This window comes from Gordionus sp. m RMFG-2023, chromosome 1 (genome assembly GCF_954871325.1).
Source record: "Gordionus sp. m RMFG-2023 chromosome 1, tfGorSpeb1-WG-v2, whole genome shotgun sequence".
In the NCBI taxonomy this organism is placed as follows: Eukaryota; Metazoa; Nematomorpha; class Gordioida; order Chordodea; family Parachordodidae; genus Gordionus; species Gordionus sp. m RMFG-2023.
In genome coordinates, this window is record NC_088775.1 from 75,224,478 (window position 1) to 75,245,147 (window position 20,670).

The 20,670-nt window shown below is 27.5% G+C and overlaps 1 protein-coding gene across 1 annotated transcript; it reads right to left on the reverse strand.

Moving 5' to 3' along the window:
- Positions 1-830: 830 nt before the first annotated feature.
- LOC135931010 (S-methyl-5'-thioadenosine phosphorylase-like) lies at positions 831-20,370 on the reverse strand. Its single transcript, XM_065467856.1, has 9 exons — positions 20,307-20,370; positions 20,133-20,219; positions 20,029-20,087; positions 19,744-19,911; positions 11,261-11,357; positions 9,537-9,689; positions 2,005-2,091; positions 1,698-1,820; positions 831-1,514 (listed from the first exon to the last, which is right to left on the reverse strand). Exons 1-9 carry the CDS (start codon positions 20,316-20,318, stop codon positions 1,410-1,412), a joined length of 891 nt encoding a protein of 296 aa, XP_065323928.1. The 5' UTR covers positions 20,319-20,370; the 3' UTR covers positions 831-1,409.
- Positions 20,371-20,670: the final 300 nt, after the last annotated feature.

Sequence of the window (20,670 nt, forward strand, 5' to 3'; positions counted from 1 at the left end):
AAATTAATTACAATATTAGTATATAAAATCAAAGTGCTTTTTATTAATAAATTGGTAATAATAATAGAGAGTAATTTTTCATGGCTAGGTCTAATATTTTTGCATACCGAAGTGTAAATCGCTCACTTGACAGCGCCTAATTAACGTGATACCAAATCAATAGAATTCTAACGGGCGTGCCAATTAGTCGCACCCTGCAAATGACAATTTTTTGCTGAAGTATGATTTTATCGATTTATAAACATAGGCCAAAATGAGATGTAATCAAATGTCAGATATCAATGAAATTTCCCATTTTCCCCCATTTATACCCAACTTTTTTATTCAAGATTAATTACAATATAATAGGTGATAATATTATCATGAAATATGTAGGTAAATACTCGAATCCCTAATTAATATAAATATATAAGAGGACGTCTTGGAATATGTCGAGAATAAGATGTTGAAAGAGATTTGATCATCAACTAAGTGATAACATACATAACCATAAAAATAAATATAATTATAACTAATTCATATATAAACCAGTTAATAATAATTAGTACATTTGAACGATATGCTGATCAAATAAATAATGATTAGAAATACTTGAAGTCATCTATGTTTATTGACTAAGAGACTTAATTTTTAACCACTGATTACTAAAAATAAAGCTTTGTTATATCTGTTTAATCGAATTGTAACTTTATTTTCAATAAACTAGCCCAAAATATTTCGTAAATTTTTTATTCACATAAAAAAATAATGAAACAATAAATAATAATGCTTTAATAAAAATATACAAAAAAAAATAAATGTAAAAATAAAGAATTGGTCTATATTTAAGCGATAAATAATTGCATATTTAGAACAAGGCTAGGTATTGATAAAACTAATTTCTTTTAAAAACATCAATGAAATATTAAGATAAGGCACGTAATTGATTGAACAAAATTGTTAAATTAAAAATATTTGATAATTTACAAATATAATTATGGTAAATATGGAGTATTTATTGATAAACAAAAAATGGTTTGTTAGGTAATAACTAGATTCCTATGACAATTTAATTAATATCCATGAATCTGGTGGTATTAGAATGTTTTAGACGCTTGCACCACAAATATATTTTTTTCAAAGTTTATTTTTAAAAAAAGCCACATTTATTCTAATGATATCAATATTAATATTTTGAGGAACGATTTGATTATAATTAATTAATACTATTAAAACCATTTGCCAATAGATTTTTTAAAAATCATTTTAATGTGTTTAGAATAAATTAATGAAGTGCATTTATATAATTCGAAAAACTAAATTATTTCAATAGGAAAGAAAAAAAAGAAAGAAAAGATTGACCGTAATAGAAAGAAAATATAATTGAATTTCCCTAAATTTAATTGTTTTATTATAAATAAATAAAATTTTTATGGATGTCCCTTCTTTTCACTAAGATCAGCGGATGGGGGCCATTTCACCCCTGGACGTATAATTACTTTTTGTTTGCTCTGGAAATTATTTTCTACCATATCCTATTTCGCAAAAAAAATCAATATAATGAATGCATAAAATAAAGGTTTACGAAATGAATGTGAAATTATAAAGATAATTCAAATACTTACATTTAAATATTATAGAAATTTATTTAAAATATTTGCATTATTCTATTATTTCGTTCCTACCTTTCAATCAGGAAATACAAATATTTTAGATACCTGGTTATTTTTAATGTTCTCAGTCCAATCTACTGTTTTCATGAGTTCAATTGTCTTAAGAATAAGATTCAGTGTCCTTTGAGAACACTTTTGAACGGTCTGCATAACCATATTCACAGTAACCTGAAATTTTTATTTAATATATAAAGTAATTATTTAAATATTTCTTCTTCATCATAAAAGTGTATTAATATTAAAGTTCTTAATTTGTTATTTTTCCTGTCTTCCAATTAATTTTACTCACACTTTTTTCTTTTCTGAAATCAGGCAAAAAATAATATAATTTATAAATAAATCAATAATGAACCGCTTCAACGTCGTCTTTAAAACTATCGTAATCAGTGATCATGCCGATCGCAGCGTACCCCATGCCGGCCTCTCTAGCCAAGCAAACCTTAATTTTTAGTTTAAATTTGCAAAAAATATATTAATTTTTATGCGAGGAAGTTTTTCTTTAATGGTTTTATTATTAAATCCTGAATATGATAAGTGGATATAATTAATGTTTAAGCGACAAGAATAATTGAACAAAAGATAAACGAAAGCCTGAAATAAACCTCAAAAAAACTTCAGAGAAAAATAATCCCCTAAAAAACCAAGATGAAAAACAACAGTTATTTTATAAGCAAAAAAACGAGGTCAAAATCAAACTGATCGCGTATGATTACGAAGAAGCCATATATCTGATTGTTTTTACCAAAACTTAGGAAGGGTTAAGTCTGCCTATGCGTTAAGGTTATTTTAAAGAGACGGGAAGTTATATATTATATTACGGAAATTAAATATGAGAAATAGAGGGATCTGCGACGGGCGAGTTTTAGCTGGCTACGGGCGAACAAATTTCAAACATTGGACGGGTTAAAAAACTTACACAATGGATGAGTGATGAGGGGAGGGGAATTGGAAATATTTTTCATGCGAAATAAGCAGAACGGACTTAAATCATTAAAAATTATTTCTTTATTTTATGATTGTATAATTTATGTAACAAAAAATATATTAAATAAATAAAGAGCTAAACCAATTTTTTAAACATTGGGTGGATATTTTAAAAAATCCAAGGGCGAGCTGGTTACAACTTTTTTATAAAGAAAAGCGAGCGTTTGGGTTAAACACGCCCATTGAAGGCCACAAATGCGAAATAAGGCCTACGGGTAGTATATGAGATGGTTACCTTTCGGGCCATAATTATCGATTAATTTTACATAAACTTGGTATGTAATGGTCAAGATTTTCTAGTGGATAAAAATGCTCAATTTTTTCAAATTATATTGATTAATGCTCAAATATGATATTCTAAAAAAATCAGCCGAAAAAAATAAATCTAAATAGAAAATCTAGCCTGGTGCATATCTGCATCGTTAACCATTAAGAGGTTAAAAAGATAAAAATTATGTATAATACTATAAGATCAAAAAACAATAGAAATCTTTATTCTTTTTTTTGTAATTTATAATAAAAACGAGAAAATGTTTATATATTATGAAAATCCTTGAAACATTTAGTATGAAGTGTGATTTGACATATTTGGCACATATATTTTTAGTACATATGGCAATATCTGCATCTACGTCTTTTTCCAACTATAATTTTGGATAAATAATTTCCAGATGAATCAGTAGGGGTTTCGCTCTGTAATGCAAACTGGCTTGCGTGCCCTGTACTTAATTTTTTTTTCCAATTTTTATTGGTGTTCAAAGGAAGTAGTAACTTCTCGCCTAAATGCAAGCAATCTCGATTCATGAATTTCCAAATTTTCCACAAATTTACAAAAGCTACATCAATAAAATTGGTGAATATTGGTCACCGCCCTCTTTTTATTCTATATAGTAGATATGGGATTATCACACAGATCAACTCCACCCATGTGTTTGTTATAAGCAGTGATCATAACGCGTTACCGCTAATCTCTACCTTGTAAAAAAAAGAATGCGCGAAATATTTCGTTTAATTTTTCGAACCTATAATCATAATATCCTCTTTCTTTTTTTGCTACAGCATTTATAGATTCAACTAGTCAATGCTCCATTCTATTATCCCTCACAGTTCCATTTGTAAAATATTCCATTTGTTTTAAGTATTACAAAAGTTTAATTGAGGTATGGTTTTGTAAGGCCTAACTTTATAAAATCTATCATGTATATGTTTTTAGTATTGTCTGTCAAATGAATAATATATTTCAAATTTAATAATTTTAATTGGGTCATTGTATTCCGGATTATTGGAATAGAAATATCACTATTATTAGACAATACATCATTTACTGTGAGAACGAATGATATCCAGTAAATAATAGAATACATTATCAGACCTACTCATTTGTTTTGCATAAATATTACTTTGATCTACAATTAGGGAATATAAGTCTTCGCCGAAAATTAAAAAATATATCTGATGGATTTTTACCATGCAAATTGTCTTCAAGTTTTATTATATCTTCATTTTCCCCATTGAAAGGGATTGTAGAATATAACGTATCTGTGTTCTCCATTTTAAATGGCGAGAAATTACAGAATTGATTCTTCTAGTAGATGGTTCTGGAATGTCGTCATAAATTGAATTATGATTCTCCAATTCACCAGCAATATCTGAAGGTAAAACTCCGTCATTTGTTAAGTCATTTTAGAAACGATTTATTTAAATATTTTTATTAAAAATTAAATATTTAGTAGAATCTTGATTTTTTAATTAGTCATCTATAATTTTGATGATTGAATAAAACAGATGCATAAGAAAAAAATGTTCAGCAAGGAATAGTGTTATTTTAAAATTTTTATGAATAATTTTAATTTTCGAATATTTTTGAACCGAATATTTGCGAATAATTTCATATTGTCGAGATGAAAAATTATAAAATAAACATATTATTCGATTCTCAGGGGGTTCAAAACTATTTTCAAAAGACCTTTTTTTAGGTATAAAATTTTTTTCCAAAATTTTCAGGGGGCTCGAGCCACCCTCTCCCATCTCCTTAGTAATGGTAATAGTTTCAAGTAAAATATAAAATTATAATTCATTATGTTAAATTTGATTTATTTGAATTTTTTAAAATAATTTATACTGCTAGGTGGTTAACGGTGCATATATGCACCAGTCAACTTTATATGGTTACCAATTAAATTTTAATTATTTAAAATTTCAAAGATTGATATATCTATAAAAAATATAACACTAGTTTTCATCGAAATAATTTCATAATATGCTCGTGAGATCACTTAGAAGACTTTGCATTTTAGACCTCATAAATTCGCCATGTTTGAGAGCATCTAAGTATAAAAAGAAACCTTACTCTCAACCCTTTCCTCTCAAAAATATAACTTAACAATCCAAAACAATCCTTTTCTAATAATTAAATAAATATCAATAATAAACATTACCAATTAGGACAATTTTCAAGTCCAATTTATTCGTACAAATATATAAATCCAATTTATTCATGCAAATATGAACAATCCCGGCTTCATCCAACACAAATATAAATATCTAAAAATGTGAGCAATACCGTCTTCATCCAATATAATGTCTTCTTCACTCCCTACCGCCCACAAAAAAACTTTTATTGTTCTTTTCCAAAACCACCTATGGATCATTTCGTTTCATTCCCATCCACCAGGAAAACACTAATTCCCATGTCAGAAAATAACTGACATTTGATGTATTCTTTTTTTCAACAGCTACAACACTTAGGGACATAAAAAAAAATTTTTTTTATATTTTTCTTTTCCAGTTTTGAGGTACAATGTCTAAAATATAAAAACCTTTTTTATTATTTTTTAAAATAAAAATTACTATGTTTAAAAATAATATATAGGAGGTGGTGTATATATGCACCGTTAACCAGTAATGGGTAACCTAACTTTTATAGAAATTTTGAATTTAAAAAAATTGGGTAAATAAAATAAGTTAATAAAAATTGAGAAACCACTTTCCCCCTCCGGTGAAATCAAATTAAAAACTTGGAATTTCCCAACTTTTATCCACATAAAGCTAACTATTTTTTAAAAAATGCCAATTAAACCACTAATAATCAAACGATGATATCCTAGCCATGAAACGGTGCATATATACACCACCTCTTATATATCATTTTTAAACATAGTAGTTTTTATTTTAAAAAATAATAAGGTTTTTATATAGTATAGACATTGTACCTCAAAACTGGAAAAGAAAAATATGAAAAATTTTTTTTTTATGTCCCTAAGAAGCCCTCAAACATGGCGAATTTATGAGGTCTAATATGCAAATTCTTCTAAGTGATCTCACTAGCATATTATGAATTATTTCGATGAAAACTAGTGTATATATTTTTTTTATAGATATATCAATATTTATCAATCATTTTTGAAATTTTAAATAATTAAAATTTTAATTGGTAACCATATAAAGTTGACTGGTGCATATATGCATCTAGCAGTATAAACTATTTTAAAAAATTCAAACAAATCAAATTTAACATAATGAATTTTAATTTTTTATATTATACTTAAAACTATTACCATTACTAAGGAGTGGGGGGGGGAGGGGGTGGCTCTAGCCCCCTGAAAGTTTTGAAAAAAATTTTTATACCCAAAAAAGGTCTTTTGAAAATATTTTTGAGCCCCCTGATAATCGAATAATATGTTTCTTTTATAATTTTTTATCTTGATCTAATTATATGAAATTATTCGCTAATATTCGGTTCATGAATATAAAATTAAAATTATTTATAAAAATTTTAAATTATTTGTACCCTCTTCTTTGCTGAACATTTTATTTCTTATGCACCTTTTTTGTCAATTCAATCAAAATTATAAATAACTAATTAAAAAATCAAGATTCTATGAAATAAATATTTAATTTTTAATTAAAATTTTTAAATGAATCGTTTCTAAAATTACTTAACAAATGACGGAGTTTTACCTTCAAATACTTCTGGTGAATTGGTGATTCATAATTCAATTGATGACGACATTCCAGAACCATCTGCTACAAGGCTATTCTGTAATTTCTCGCCATTTAAAATGGAGAAAACAGACGTTATATTCTACAATCCCTTTCAATGGGGAAAATGAAGATATAATAAAACTTGAAGACAATTTGCATGGTAAAAATCCATCAGATATATTTTTTAATTTTCGGCGAAGACTTATATTCCTTAATTGTAGATCAAAGTAATATTCATGCAAAACAAATGAATAGGTCTAATAATGAATAACCATTCCAGATATTAAGAGATTTATTAGAATTCTATTATTTACTGGATATCATTCGTTCCCACATGGTCTAATAATAGTGATATTTCTATTCCAATAATCTGGAATACAATGACCCAATTAGAATTACTAAATTTGAAATATAATATTCATTTGACAGACAATAGTAAAAACATATATATGATAGATTTTATAAAGTTAGGCCTTACAAAACCAAATTATCATAAAATATATTTTGATAATTTCTATACCTCAATTAAACTTTCGTCATACTTAAAACAAATGGGATATTTTACAACTGGAACTGTGAGGGATAATATAATGGAGCTGCCCAGTTGAATCTATAAATGCTGTAACAAAAAAAGAAAGAGGATATTATGATTATAGGTTCGAAAAATTAAACGAAATATTTAAAGTTCGTTGGAATTATAATACGGTGGTGACGAGGTATTCCAATAAAATATTCTAAAATAAAAATTCCTCAACCAAATATGATCACTGCTTATAACAAACACATGGGTGGAGTTGATTGTGATAATCCCATATCTACTATAGAATAAAAAGAGGAAAAAAGGGGGCAGTGGCCAATATTCACCAATTTTATCGATGTAGCTTTGGTAAATTCGTGGAAAATTTGGGAATTCATGAATCGAGATGAAAAGAAAAGATTGCTTGCATTTAGGTGAGAAGTTACTACTTACTATGAACACCATTGAAAAAAATTTAAGTACAGGGCACGCAAGCCAGTTTGCATTACAGAGCAAAAACCCTACTGATTTATCTGGAAATTATTTATCCAAAATTATAGATGGAAAAAGACGTAGATGCAGATTTTGCCATAAGCACTCAAAATATATGTGCCAAACATATCAAATCACACTTCACTAAATGTTTCAAGGATTTTCATAATATATAAACATTTTCTCTTTTTTATTATAAATTACAAAAAAAAGAATAAAGATTTCTATTGTTTTTTGATCTTGTAGTATTATACATAATTTTTATCTTTTTTAATAAATAATGCCAAAGTATGATTAATATTGACCATCTTTGCTTCAATTGCATTTTGAGGGTCTCGGGAAAAAAATAGAGCTAGGAAACTTGAGCTAAAAAGTGTTCTGGAAATAAAAAAATTTGGTACTGGTGGGACAATATTTTTAAACAATTAAATTAGTCGAATTCTTGTTAGTTAACTGCTTGAATTTTTTTTGCCGGTCCCTACAAATTTTTAGAGAGTATTTCCGGGTTCTAGTTACTAGATTTATTCCGGGGCTTTAGGGTTTGCTTTCGCAAACACATATGATCCAACTAAAAAAAATAATTCATAGTTTATGCCGTATTTCAAATGAATTAGATAGATAAGTTAACAAGAATAATGTTTACGAGATGCAGGGCCAGTTCTAAGATGACGGCGGAGGAAACTTAAAATGGCTAGAGAATGTGAAAAAGAAAACAAGCAGAATTATTTCTTTTGTCGAGTGGAGCGGCAAATGATACTTGTCCCAATAACTAAAAAAGCTAAAGTCGGGCCTGAAGAGACTTAAAATTCGATTATGTCAGTTTTAACAAAAATATTGAAGCACTCAAATAATCAAACGACGATATGATGGAATGGCCAAAGGGTTATTGATATCCCGGGAAGTTGGAGGGAGGGATGGGGGATCAAGTGTTTTTTTAACGAAAATCAGAATAACATTCACAAATTAATGTGTGAATAAAATCAAAAAGAATTTTTTGCAGAAACACTTTAATAAAAAAAAAATTTTAATTTTAAATGTGGTATTTTTGAATAAATAATTGGGTTTGAGAAATATGAGGGAGGAATGGCATAATATAAGGCTATATGCTTGAAAGATAAAAATGAATGTATTATATCAAAAAATTAAATTCAAGTAGTAAAATAAATGAATGGGGGGGGGGGATTGATTATAAAGCTTGGTTTTCAAAGTTAATTGTTAATTGTGAACCAACGGGTTCATTGTACTTACTTTATTATACAAATATATAATATTAATCGAAGTTGAAATAATGATACTAGATAAGTGTTATTAGTAAAAAATAATCTAAAATTATTTAAGTGTAAACAAATAAAATATCTTTAGTTATGTGAAAGTTGGAACAATTAAAAAGGCGTTAAAACTTTATGAATATTTTTTTTAAATTTTGATAGTTATTAATGTATTGTTGTCTACTTTAATGTTGATTTTCATTTACATTTCGATTATAAGTTTATCCACTCCATTAAAAACGGGAGAAAATCATCCGGGCCAGAAAAACGCAAAAGGCGGTAAATATAAATGGGTTAAAAAATAATGTTATATTAATGCAGGTTCACTCGTCGTTGTTATTAAAATTGAATCACTACATGAACTAGTTCCGTTGGCTTAAAATCCTCTAATAATCTAGAGGTAGTAGTGCCTAATTGCGTAACCATAAAAAACGATAAATTCTTTAAAAGAAATTGTTCTATAATCTTTAGGATAAATAATTATAATCTGATATTTTGAATATATAAAATTAAATATCTCATTGCACATGTGGCATTTCATATTTATTTAAGAAACGTCATGTTATAAAATCTTAAACTACGAAAAATATTGATTATTATTTCTCACACAAAATTATATATTATTTTGTAAAATAAAACTTCCGGACATAATGTCATGTTAATAACGTGAGCACCCCACCAATTGTACATCTTGCTTTCTGCCCGTGTGGAGTATCGGGGCCCGTCTATAGTTATGGCGGTGCCTTTGGCGTGGAAAGAATATCCCAGTTCTTTGGCGGTAATTTTAAGGAGCTAAAAAAATTTGAAAACAAAAATATATCGAAGTTTTAGCATTGAAAATAATACCCCAACTCCTTTGAGGTTATAGATCTAATAAGGATAATTATATAAAATAAATCTGCAAAATTTTATGTTTTAAAACTTTTCCTTATATTATTCGTTTGATTTAAAAAATATTTTTGACATACAAATTTAGGTCTTGACTGATAACTCTTGCGAAAATAAAACAAACATTATGCAAAGTAAAAATCTAAGGTGGCACCTTGCTGGGCAATACCACCTGTGTATCAGTTTCATTAGTGTATAGCTCTGACATAGTCCTGATAGCTTTATATAAGTTCGAGAGATAATCCGACTAAGTCATCTTTATAGCAAACTTCTAAATACCCTTTTTGAGCTATAATCTGTATTTATTCTTGCACGGGCCTATCCCGATGGTTTCTCATGTGACTCATAGGGTTATTTTACCCTTATTACTATACCAAAATGAAACTTTCTTAAATAACTTAAGGGTCACTTCTATGAGGTAAAAATTTTATTCAAATTTCATAGCCTATACATTTCCGAGCCTAGGATAATAAATTTAATAATTAAATTGAGACAAAATAATCCTACAAAAGAGGGCAAAAATTTATAATTTGTCAAATGTTATGTTTATTGAGTAACTGTCGTTGTTTCATTCAAGGCTTAGCCCTAGTCTCCCTTACTCCTTTCCTTTTCTCACTTCTTCATTACCCTATAAATCGAACTAATCTCATTTCCCTTCTTTCCAGTTTCGTTTCCGCCTCCCCACTGTATAAGATAAAATAACTATCAAATTCATATTCAATACATAATACATTGTAAGACAGAAATAGTCTCAAAAATTTTGTGAAATCGGGTTTAATTAGAATAAAAGGGCCTTCTCTTAGTAAAAGTGAAAACTTTAATCTTAAAGATGATTATAGTCAAAATATTGAAAAGGATACTGATAAACATAAGTCACTAGAAATGATAGCTCTGGATCTAACCTATTTTTTATTTAGAGTCTGACTATCCAAGAAGTAGAAAATTTATTAACTGATGAGAAGGAATGGGAAAATGATTTTATTGTGAATTCCCTTTTCAAATAAAATTTAAACATTTCTCATCAAAATTCTTTAAAATTTACTGCTTTATACAAAAATAATAAAATAGAAAATGAGCTTATTATTAAATTATTATTTAAATTAATTATAATCCACTTTTCGTTTTACTTATAAAAAACGAAAAAATCGATAAACATTTAATTAAACCTTTTTTAAAAAAACAAAATTCCTAATTTTTTTAACTTCCCATTCATACATATTATGGTAATCTATTATCTTGAGCAAATAAAATGAATGCTTAAATTATGGAAATTGCATTAGGGTTGTGCTGATTAATATAGGATCGGATCAAACCCGATACATGCCTTTTTTTGTAAAAAGTAGATGATAAATATCAATTTAAATATCGGATCGGTTTTATATGATTATAGGAAAATATCGGATTGTTAAATTGATCAACACAATCCTAATTATAAGTAATTAATGTTAGCTTTCTTTCTTTAAAAAAAAACATACCTCTCTAATTTTAGGGCAAAAGGGTTCGGCCAATGGGAAATGCAGCACGCCACTGTTGTTGTTCCCTTGGTAAAAAGTGGCGACCCTTTGAGTAGTCCTGAAAAAAATTAACAAATTATTCTTTTCTTTGGATAAAATTGATTTGATACATTTTCGGTTTTCATATAAAATATTCAATGTGAGAGCTAAGAAAACGCCGAAGTTTGAAATCTAGAAGAAAAAAAGGAAAGTTCTGTCTTCTGTGTTTTGGTTCTTAAATTTAAAACTAGTTCCGTTCGCCGGAATTTTTTAAAATGATTTCTGGTTCCAGTTTTTGTAACTGCTCAAAGAGAGTTCTAGGTTCCGTTTCCGGTTTCTAGATTAGTTCCGGTTCCGAGAGTTCCAAACCCTGGCTATAATTACTTAATTTATCTGAATTCTTATAGGGTATTATTTTTTTAATCAAATGTAATCTTTGATTTGTTACATACAATCAGGGTTTTCGCAATTAAAAAAAATTTGGTTTATTTAAAAAAAAGGAAAATTTTTTGATCGCATATTTTAAAAAATCCAATCTTTTCTTTGTGAAAATTTTTTTTCATCATGAAATTAAATAATAAATTAATTTTATATTTTAATTTTTGAAAAATTCGCTCAAAATTTTGGGCAAAAAAAAATTCAAAAGCTCATTGAATATTTTTTGTTAAACGGCATATAATATACAAAGGAATTTAAATGCTCAAATATAGCTCATCAAATAAAAAAAACCTATCAATAGAGAATGTCTGATTTCGAGCATACTATCCAATTCATCCTTTTAAAATAGGCTTATCAGATCTTCATATTAATTATAATTTTTCGCTGAGTACATGGAGAAATATTACGCTTTCAAGAATTTGCAATTTTTTCATCCATATATATTCATAAAATTATTACCAATGTGAACATCACATAACTTAATGCAGCGAGATTCCTACGCTATGCTGACGATATAAGTATTAGATCTAGAGCCCTGCAATGTGATTTTTTCGCGGCACGACCCCGGTCCGAATTTTAAAAAAATTGTATGAGCCCGACCCGATCAAACATTTTCACGTCCAACCCGACCCGATCAATTTTTTTTAACAATTTGAGTTTCAATATTATAATATCTAATAAACAATTAAAAATTATTTATATTTATTCACATATTGCCACCTTAAATAAAAGTATATTTAACCACCACAATCTAATCAATATTCATATAAAGATGCATTTTATTTAATTTGTATATATATATCACTTTTATACAGTAATATAAAAAGTATAGTTAAAATACATTCGAATTTAAAAATTATTCTGAACATTAAAAAGACATCAATATCAGTTATTCTGATTGACATTTTTACGAAACATCGGGCTTCAGGTCGGACACTAAAAGTCCAACCCGAGCCCAAGAAAAAAGATATTAAAACAGAGTTTTAGTTTTCGATTATATATTTTTTTATTTTATAAATAATATTATAATAATATTTGTTGTAATGTTTAAAAAAATAGTTAAAAATTTATACTAATTTTTGTTAAATTATCTGCATCAAGAAAAAGATTTTAAAATACCTAACGGGTCATATTTAGCGAGTGTTGTTAAACGGCTCGATTTAGCCAATCTTTAATAACGTTTAGCTCAAGGTTTTGGCAAAAAATAAATTATTCAAGTTTATTGATTTCGCCCACCGATGGCAGAAAAGTTTGGACTTCTATGGGCTAAATGGAGTGGTTTAACAACAATTTATTCAGTATAAAAATTGCAAATATTTTAAATGAGATTATTAACTTTTGGAAAATAAAAAATAATACAAATCATTCGTGAAAGTTAGTTGGATTTTTAAAATAGAAAATATTGAAATTTTTATGACATTGATACAAAGATAGATGGTAAATAAAAATCAATATAAATATCGAATCAGTTTTTTTTAGTAATATCGGATTGGTGAAAAATTTTTGGATCGACATAGCCCTAGTTATATCTGACCCATTTTCTGGAATGAAACTATGACATAAATATCGAATTTAGTGTTAAATCCTTCCAGTTAATTATTAACAGATGCCTGCGCATAATAATAGACATCTCTTCATAATATCTATTTTATTATACTATGAAAGCACAAGCGGAATATTCCCATCATATGGTTATACCAATAAGAATATGGCTGGTTGCATGTTTAGTAATTTTAAAGTTATTACATAGTGTAACATAATAAAGGGTTTCGCAGACTGCTCAAAATAAAATCTTTTAAGATCTTTAATCTCTGACGATTAAAAAATAAGATTTTTTAAGAATGCTCAAGCAATCAACAAAAATTCAAATTCATTTATAAGTAAATATTTTGTGATTTTTATGCATAATAAATCTTTCATAATGTAAGTATAAAATTTAAAAAAAAGAGGATCTTCAAAGATTTTTGTTCAAAATTTTTGGCGAAAAAAATCTTCAAATGCTCATTTAAGATTCAGGTTAAACCTTGCATAATAATGACCAAAATATATTTCCAGGGATGCTTATATAGGAGGTTTGACGTTATACCAGAAATAAATTTTATTAATTTTTGGGTTGATTTTTTAGAGGTCCAAAAACTCGCGTAGGTATGTAATGGAGCACGTATTTTTTTCTCTTAGGAAATAAATCACTTGTGGATTTTCATAAAAATTAAGTGACGGAAAACTAATTGACCAAATCTCTCAAAAATCGCCAGTTTCGCGAATATTTCTAAATTTTGAATGGCCAAGGTGCTTTTCAAACAACATATTTTTCCCGTTATTTCTTTCTCGTTCGATTCCATTCGTTCTCTTTTTATGAAATCAAGGTTTTAAAACCCTTGATTTTCTAAAACACCTTGGGGAAAATATTTTCATAATTAGGTAAAGAAAAATATGTGATATATGTTTTCTTTTCATTTATTTTTGCTAAATATAAAAAATAATTAATTTCCATATCTATTAAATTGTATGCCAAAATAATGAATCAATATCAAACATTACATTTTTTTTAAATAATTATTTGTCATGTAAAGTTTCCAGTATTTTTATATTTCGATGAAAATAATTAATATATTAAAAACAAACAAAGGTTTTTTAAAAAAATTCTTTCACCGGAGTTGATATTTTGCTCTTTTGGGATGAAATTTTATTTTATAAAATTAAACTAATTAAATTATACCATTGGATAGAGCCTCATCATTAGAATACAAAATAAATAAAAACCCGGGGTTTTTATACTGTTGGTGCTATTTAAGAGTAAAGTAGTACTTTTTACCAACGACCCTGGATAGGATGGCAAGTGCTTAGGGGTAAGAGGGCAAATATCAAATTTAATCGATAAACAGTTTTTCTTTATTGTTATTTCATAATTAGATTATAGAATATTTACCAAAAATTAGTCTACACAATTGTTATATCTTATTTGTTACAAATGTTATGTTTTGTAATACAATATTATTTGAATATTATAGGCTTTAATACTATATAAACTTCAGTGGCCCCCACAACTGGGGAGGGAATGAAACAACTTCTTTTTAGAATAAGGGTACTTTTTATAAAAATATAATTTTTTTAATTTTATTTCATTTTTTGTTTTACCACACCCAACTAGTGTTGTTAAACGGCTCGTTTTGAGCTGATTTTTAAAAACGGCTAACTCAATATTTCATCCAGAATAGTATTAATAATTATTTTTTTCTTCCTGTAATATAAGTTTTAATATATTTTTTAACGTTTTGAATATAAAATAAAATTGAAAAAAAATTGTATATTTTCCTTTAAATTCCTTTGTGATTAAAATTTGTAAATCATAATTTTATATTAAATTTAAAAAAACTGATGCGCTATATAAATGATCAATAAAGTAACTTATAATGTAACTCATTACTTTTGAAACATAGTGGTGCTAGTCTAGATACATCTAAAATAATATAACTAGTTACACTACTAATTTATAATAAAACGACTACTGCTTTTTATTTCAATTTATTTCAAACATTAAATATTTATTAATTGATTTTTCGAATGTTCCATTCTATTTTTATATATAATATCTATAAATAATATTTTATTAATAAGTAAAAATTTTCTACCATAAATAAACGAATAAAATTTTTCAATACCAAATAAAAGTGCTCGAGCTTCTTTATCAATCAGAGCGTAGTGTTTTTCTGATTCTAATAAAGTACGTGACGCAAATGAAATAGGTTTTGTCCTTCCGTCTACTAATTAATGTAACAACACAGCCCCTAATCCTGAATCAGATGTGTCGCATTCCAAAATTATAGGTAACTGCGCGTTATAAGGAATTAACGCTTCCTCGGATGACAATACGAAGGGATTTTGTTCATCTTTCGACCACCGCCTGGGTACTTTCACGCTCGTTAATCTATGTAATAGCGTCGCTTTTCAATGTAGATTACGAATAAAACGTTCATGATAATTCACGAGTCCTAGAAAAGATCTAAGTTGTAGTATATTTTAAGGTTTAGTGCATTTCGGATAGCCTTCACCTTTAACGGGTTAAGATGTATACCGAATTTATCAATAATCACCCCTAAAAATGAAACCGATTTTTGTAAAAATCTCACTTTTGTCAATTTCGCCTTAAAACCTGCTTTCTGTAATCTGTCTAACACTATTCGCAAATTATTTATGTGATCCTCATCATTCGACCAGAAATAATTACGTCATCTAAGTCCAGTCATTTGGCAATCTTTTAGCAACTCATCCATATATCTTTGGAATATAGTAGGTGCACTTGCCAATCCAAAAAGCAATCGTCGGTAACGGAAATAGTCCTTATGAGTCACTATCGTTAGTAATTTCTGAGATTCCGATTCTACTTCCATCTGTAAATACGCATCTTTCAGATCTATCACGGTAAATTTATCACCACCTTGGATTTTCTTTAATAAATCGTCTAAGGTAGGAATAACATGATGGTCATACAATAAACACGGATTGAGTGTAACTTTGAAATCAGCACAAATTCGAATATCGCCATTACTCGGTTGGCGTTGACCACTGTACCCTAGTTATAGTCGAATCTTATTTCGATAATTCTGCAGCCACTAATCGGTCTAATTCCATTTCAATTGCTTTGAGAAGTGGAAATGGTACCCTACGGGCTGGAAACGATTTTCATAGTAATCAGAGAAGAGGCACCACAGTTGTATTCATTATTACCACTAATAAGGTCCTTGTCTATGATCCAATCCTAACATTGACTTGGGTCTCGCCCTTAACGTCTAACGGATGATCACCATATGCAGTCAATGGACTGGTTGGTCTAATTTTTGGTCGTCCAATACTTGTCCATATATTAATTCCTATCAATGACGCTTGTGCACCAGTGTCAAAATCAAATTCAACATCTAACCCATTTACCTCTGCAGTTAGTTTTGCTCGATTCTCTCGATTTTGTTGAATCTTCCAAATATTATGAATAGAATCATTACATTCTTATATAATTTAAATTCTTTGATTTACAGCAAACTGCAAAATGACCAATTTTTTTACATTTATTACATGCCGCATTTGTAGCTGGACATCTCACTTCTCGATTATGAATAAAACCACATTTATAACATTTAAGTTTATTGTAATCTTTATCATTATTATATTTGTATTTATTATTCTCTTTATCAAATGTTTTATTATACTTGACTTTATTATAGCCTTTATCAAATGTAGTCGTCGTTTTAATTGGATGTTTATAATTATTATCATTATCATTTCTTTTGTTATTATCATTTATCTTATTAACAGGCATATTTTTATTTGCCATTTCTTTATCTGCTCGCTCAGAAGCTAATGCCAGATCAAGAATAAATTGAAAAGTCAGTACATTATTATCTCTATCAAGACCGTCGGGATATAGAGCTCTAAGATCTCTTTCCAATCCCGATATTTCCATGCCAACCATAAACTGATCACGTAAACGCTCGTCAATATCATTAAGATAATGACAACGCTTGCCAATTGTTCTAATTTTATCTGCAAATTCAGTTATGGTTTCAGTTGTTCTCCGTAATCTAACGAAATCAAATCTAGAAGCAAAAGCTGTTGACGTCGGTTTAAATAGTTTAAAACATAAGATAAAGTTTCGATAGGATCAGGATAACAAAAACGGTCCACCAACTCAATATTCTTATTGCCAAAAAATGTTAAAAATATATCTTTATATTGACATTCAAATGGGCTTACGCTTTTTAACCGAAAACTGGCTTCCCATTGAGAAAAGTATTTTGAAGCAGGGATGTGAACCCTTCGACAAAAAAAAGGGTCCGGGTTCGGGTCCGGTAATAAATTTAAAAAGGACCCGGGTCCAGGGTTCGGGTCCGGGTTGAGAGGAAACATAAAAAGATTGACTCAAAATCAGACTTTTTTTCATTCATTTTTTTATTATACTTCAATATATACACATTTATAATTCGAAATGAGATAATTTATATTTTAAATATTTTATTCAATCGCACAATCATGATATCTTCTAAAATATCATTCTTCAGATTTCCACGTAAATTAGTCAACGATGAAAATCCACGTTCTACGCTTACCTAAAATAGATAGTCATTTTTATAATACATAAATTATTGTACGTCGCCGGTACAGCCATGACGATTCTAGAAAAGGTATATAATTCTGGATATATTGAAGAATTTTTCTCCCAGAATTTTAAAATGTTTGCATCTCTATTTATTCTCATAACTTCCGAGAACTTTTCTATTAAAGATACAATAGATATTTTTTGCTCCTTTCTATCAGATGATAATTTAATTTTTTTTCTCTATCTAATAGTAAAATTTTCAGATCATCAATATCGTTATCATTATCATTGTTATCGCTACAACCAGTAGATATTGTTGTAACCACCAATGTATTGTAAATAATAGAGTTTTGGGTATGACATAAATCTTCAAGATGGTCTATAACCATTTGTTTTTGCTCACTACTTAATAAAACCTGATATCGGGGGTCTAAATATATCGAAGCATATACAACACTATTTTGTAAATATTGTTGCTCTCTTATTTTCGTATTTTCTAATACTTCATTTGAAAAAGAACTTGTTAATCTCTCTAACTCTAATCGACATCTTAATCATGTGCAAAAATCCGATAAACATAATTGTTCAGCTTGCACTCTTAATGTTGTTATTTTTAAAGGAACCAGCACACTAGTAAGCTCTTTTACTTGATTCCAATCATCTTCTAACAAAATGATTTCACATGCTCCTATTAAAATCATTACAGAAATCTTTCAAACTTAATAATCGCTCTAGCATCATAAACATCGAGGACCAACGTGTTGTGCAATCTAAAATTGCCATTTACCTTTTCATGGATTTTAATATTCTAACAATTGTGGGAGTTCTTAAATATTTTACAACATCCCTTGCTTTATCAATTATAGTTTTAAAGTGACTATTTTTTATGGAGATTTCACGAAAAAAATTAATAAAATTATAAAAATTTTATATTATTTTTTAAAAATTATAAAAATTTTATATTCTTTTTTTAAAAATTTATAAAATTATAAAAATTTTATATTATTTTTTAAAAATTATATTTTTACATTAATTTTAAAAAAAAAATTTTAAGTTAAAAATTTTTAACACCCTGAACCCTTGGACCCTCCACTTTTTAAAAGGGTCCAGGTCCGGGTTCAGCCAAAATACAAGGGTCCAGGAGGGTTCAGAGTCCGGGTCCAGGTCCGGGTTCACATCCCTGTTTTGAAGTCAATGTATCATTATTGTCAAATTTATCAAATTTAAAAGATAAATCTGCCAATTTTTTTGAACCTCCATTTAAGGAATTATTTTCTCCATTTATCGTAGCCATTTGATAATACGACTACTAATTTATAATAAAACGACTACTGCTTTTTATTTCAATTTATTTCAAACATCAAATTTTTATTAATTGATTTTTCGAATGTTCCATTTTATTTTTATATATAATATCTATAAATAATATTTTATTAATTTATTACACATTCTTAAAAAGTAGTAACTAATTACATTTCAAAAGTAACAACACTATCTTTTTCTATATATATTATCAAAAACTATTACATATAAATGGATATTAAATCAATATTAAGTTAGCAAAAATTGATAAAAGGTAAAAATTATTTTAAATTAATGGATACAAACATGGTAATAAATTAATATAAAATAATCTTAATGTTATGCCTAAGCATAAAACATTAATTTAAAAAAATTAATTTACATAATATTAACAGAAAGTTTTACAAAATTTAAAAAAAAATGTTTATCCATATTTTATTTATTTTCTTTAAAATGTTTTATCACAAGTTTTTTGATAGTTTTAAAAGCTTTTAATAATTTTTTTATATTTTGGATAAGTTAAAAAAAATTGAATGATATATAATAATTGAATTGAATAAAATCCAGTATACATTATATACTAATATGTAAATGTTTATTATTTGTACATATAGAAATTTAAAATTTGTATAACCTGTCAATAAATTGATCAATGAAAACCAATTGGCCTGGCTTTATGTTATCTTGCAAAGATCCACATGCAGATGTAACTATAATATGAGTACAACCTTCCATTCTTAAAGCAAATATATTTGCTCGAAAGTTGATATACGTAGGTGGTATGTTATGTTCCTTGCCATGTCTGCATTTTGGAGAAAAAAATTAATATAATGTATCATATGAAAAATCATTTTTTTAGAATTATAAATCTCTTCAATTTCTTAAGATTAATATTTAATTAATGTTGTATATTAGGTACCTGGGCAATAAAACACAGTCAACACCATGAATTTTGCCTATAACTAAATCATCTGATGGCTATAATATTTGTTATATTCGATTATAGTAAATATCATATATTACTTTCCCAAAAGGTGTATCCACACTTTTTATTTGTCTATCTTCAATTAGTGTTGCATTATCTAAACCTGATCCACAAATTAATCCAATCTATTTTAAATAAAATTTATAAATATCCAATTTGTACAAATTTGAAATAAATAATATGATCTTTTGCCTCAAAAAATATTTATTTACTTTTAAAGACATAGGTAAACTCTGTAGTATATTGATTTTTTTTCAGAATAAGGTCAGCTGTAAAATATTTAATATCCTTTAGGATTACATATTTTATATTTGGTTATCCCCACTAAATTAAATTAACGATGAACCATCTATAGGAGCAAGGGAAGCAATAAAAATAATATGAACCAATAATAAAGGAATAATACTGTTGGTAGAAATTAAGGGCTGTTATATTATTACCCCCCCCCCACCCCCCAAATAAAATTTTAGAAAATTTAAAAAAATACCTAAATGTCTTTATGTCCAATAAATACGCAATTATATATATTTTAAATTTGATCAGTATCATTACTATTACTAGCTAGTAGAGGTCTGC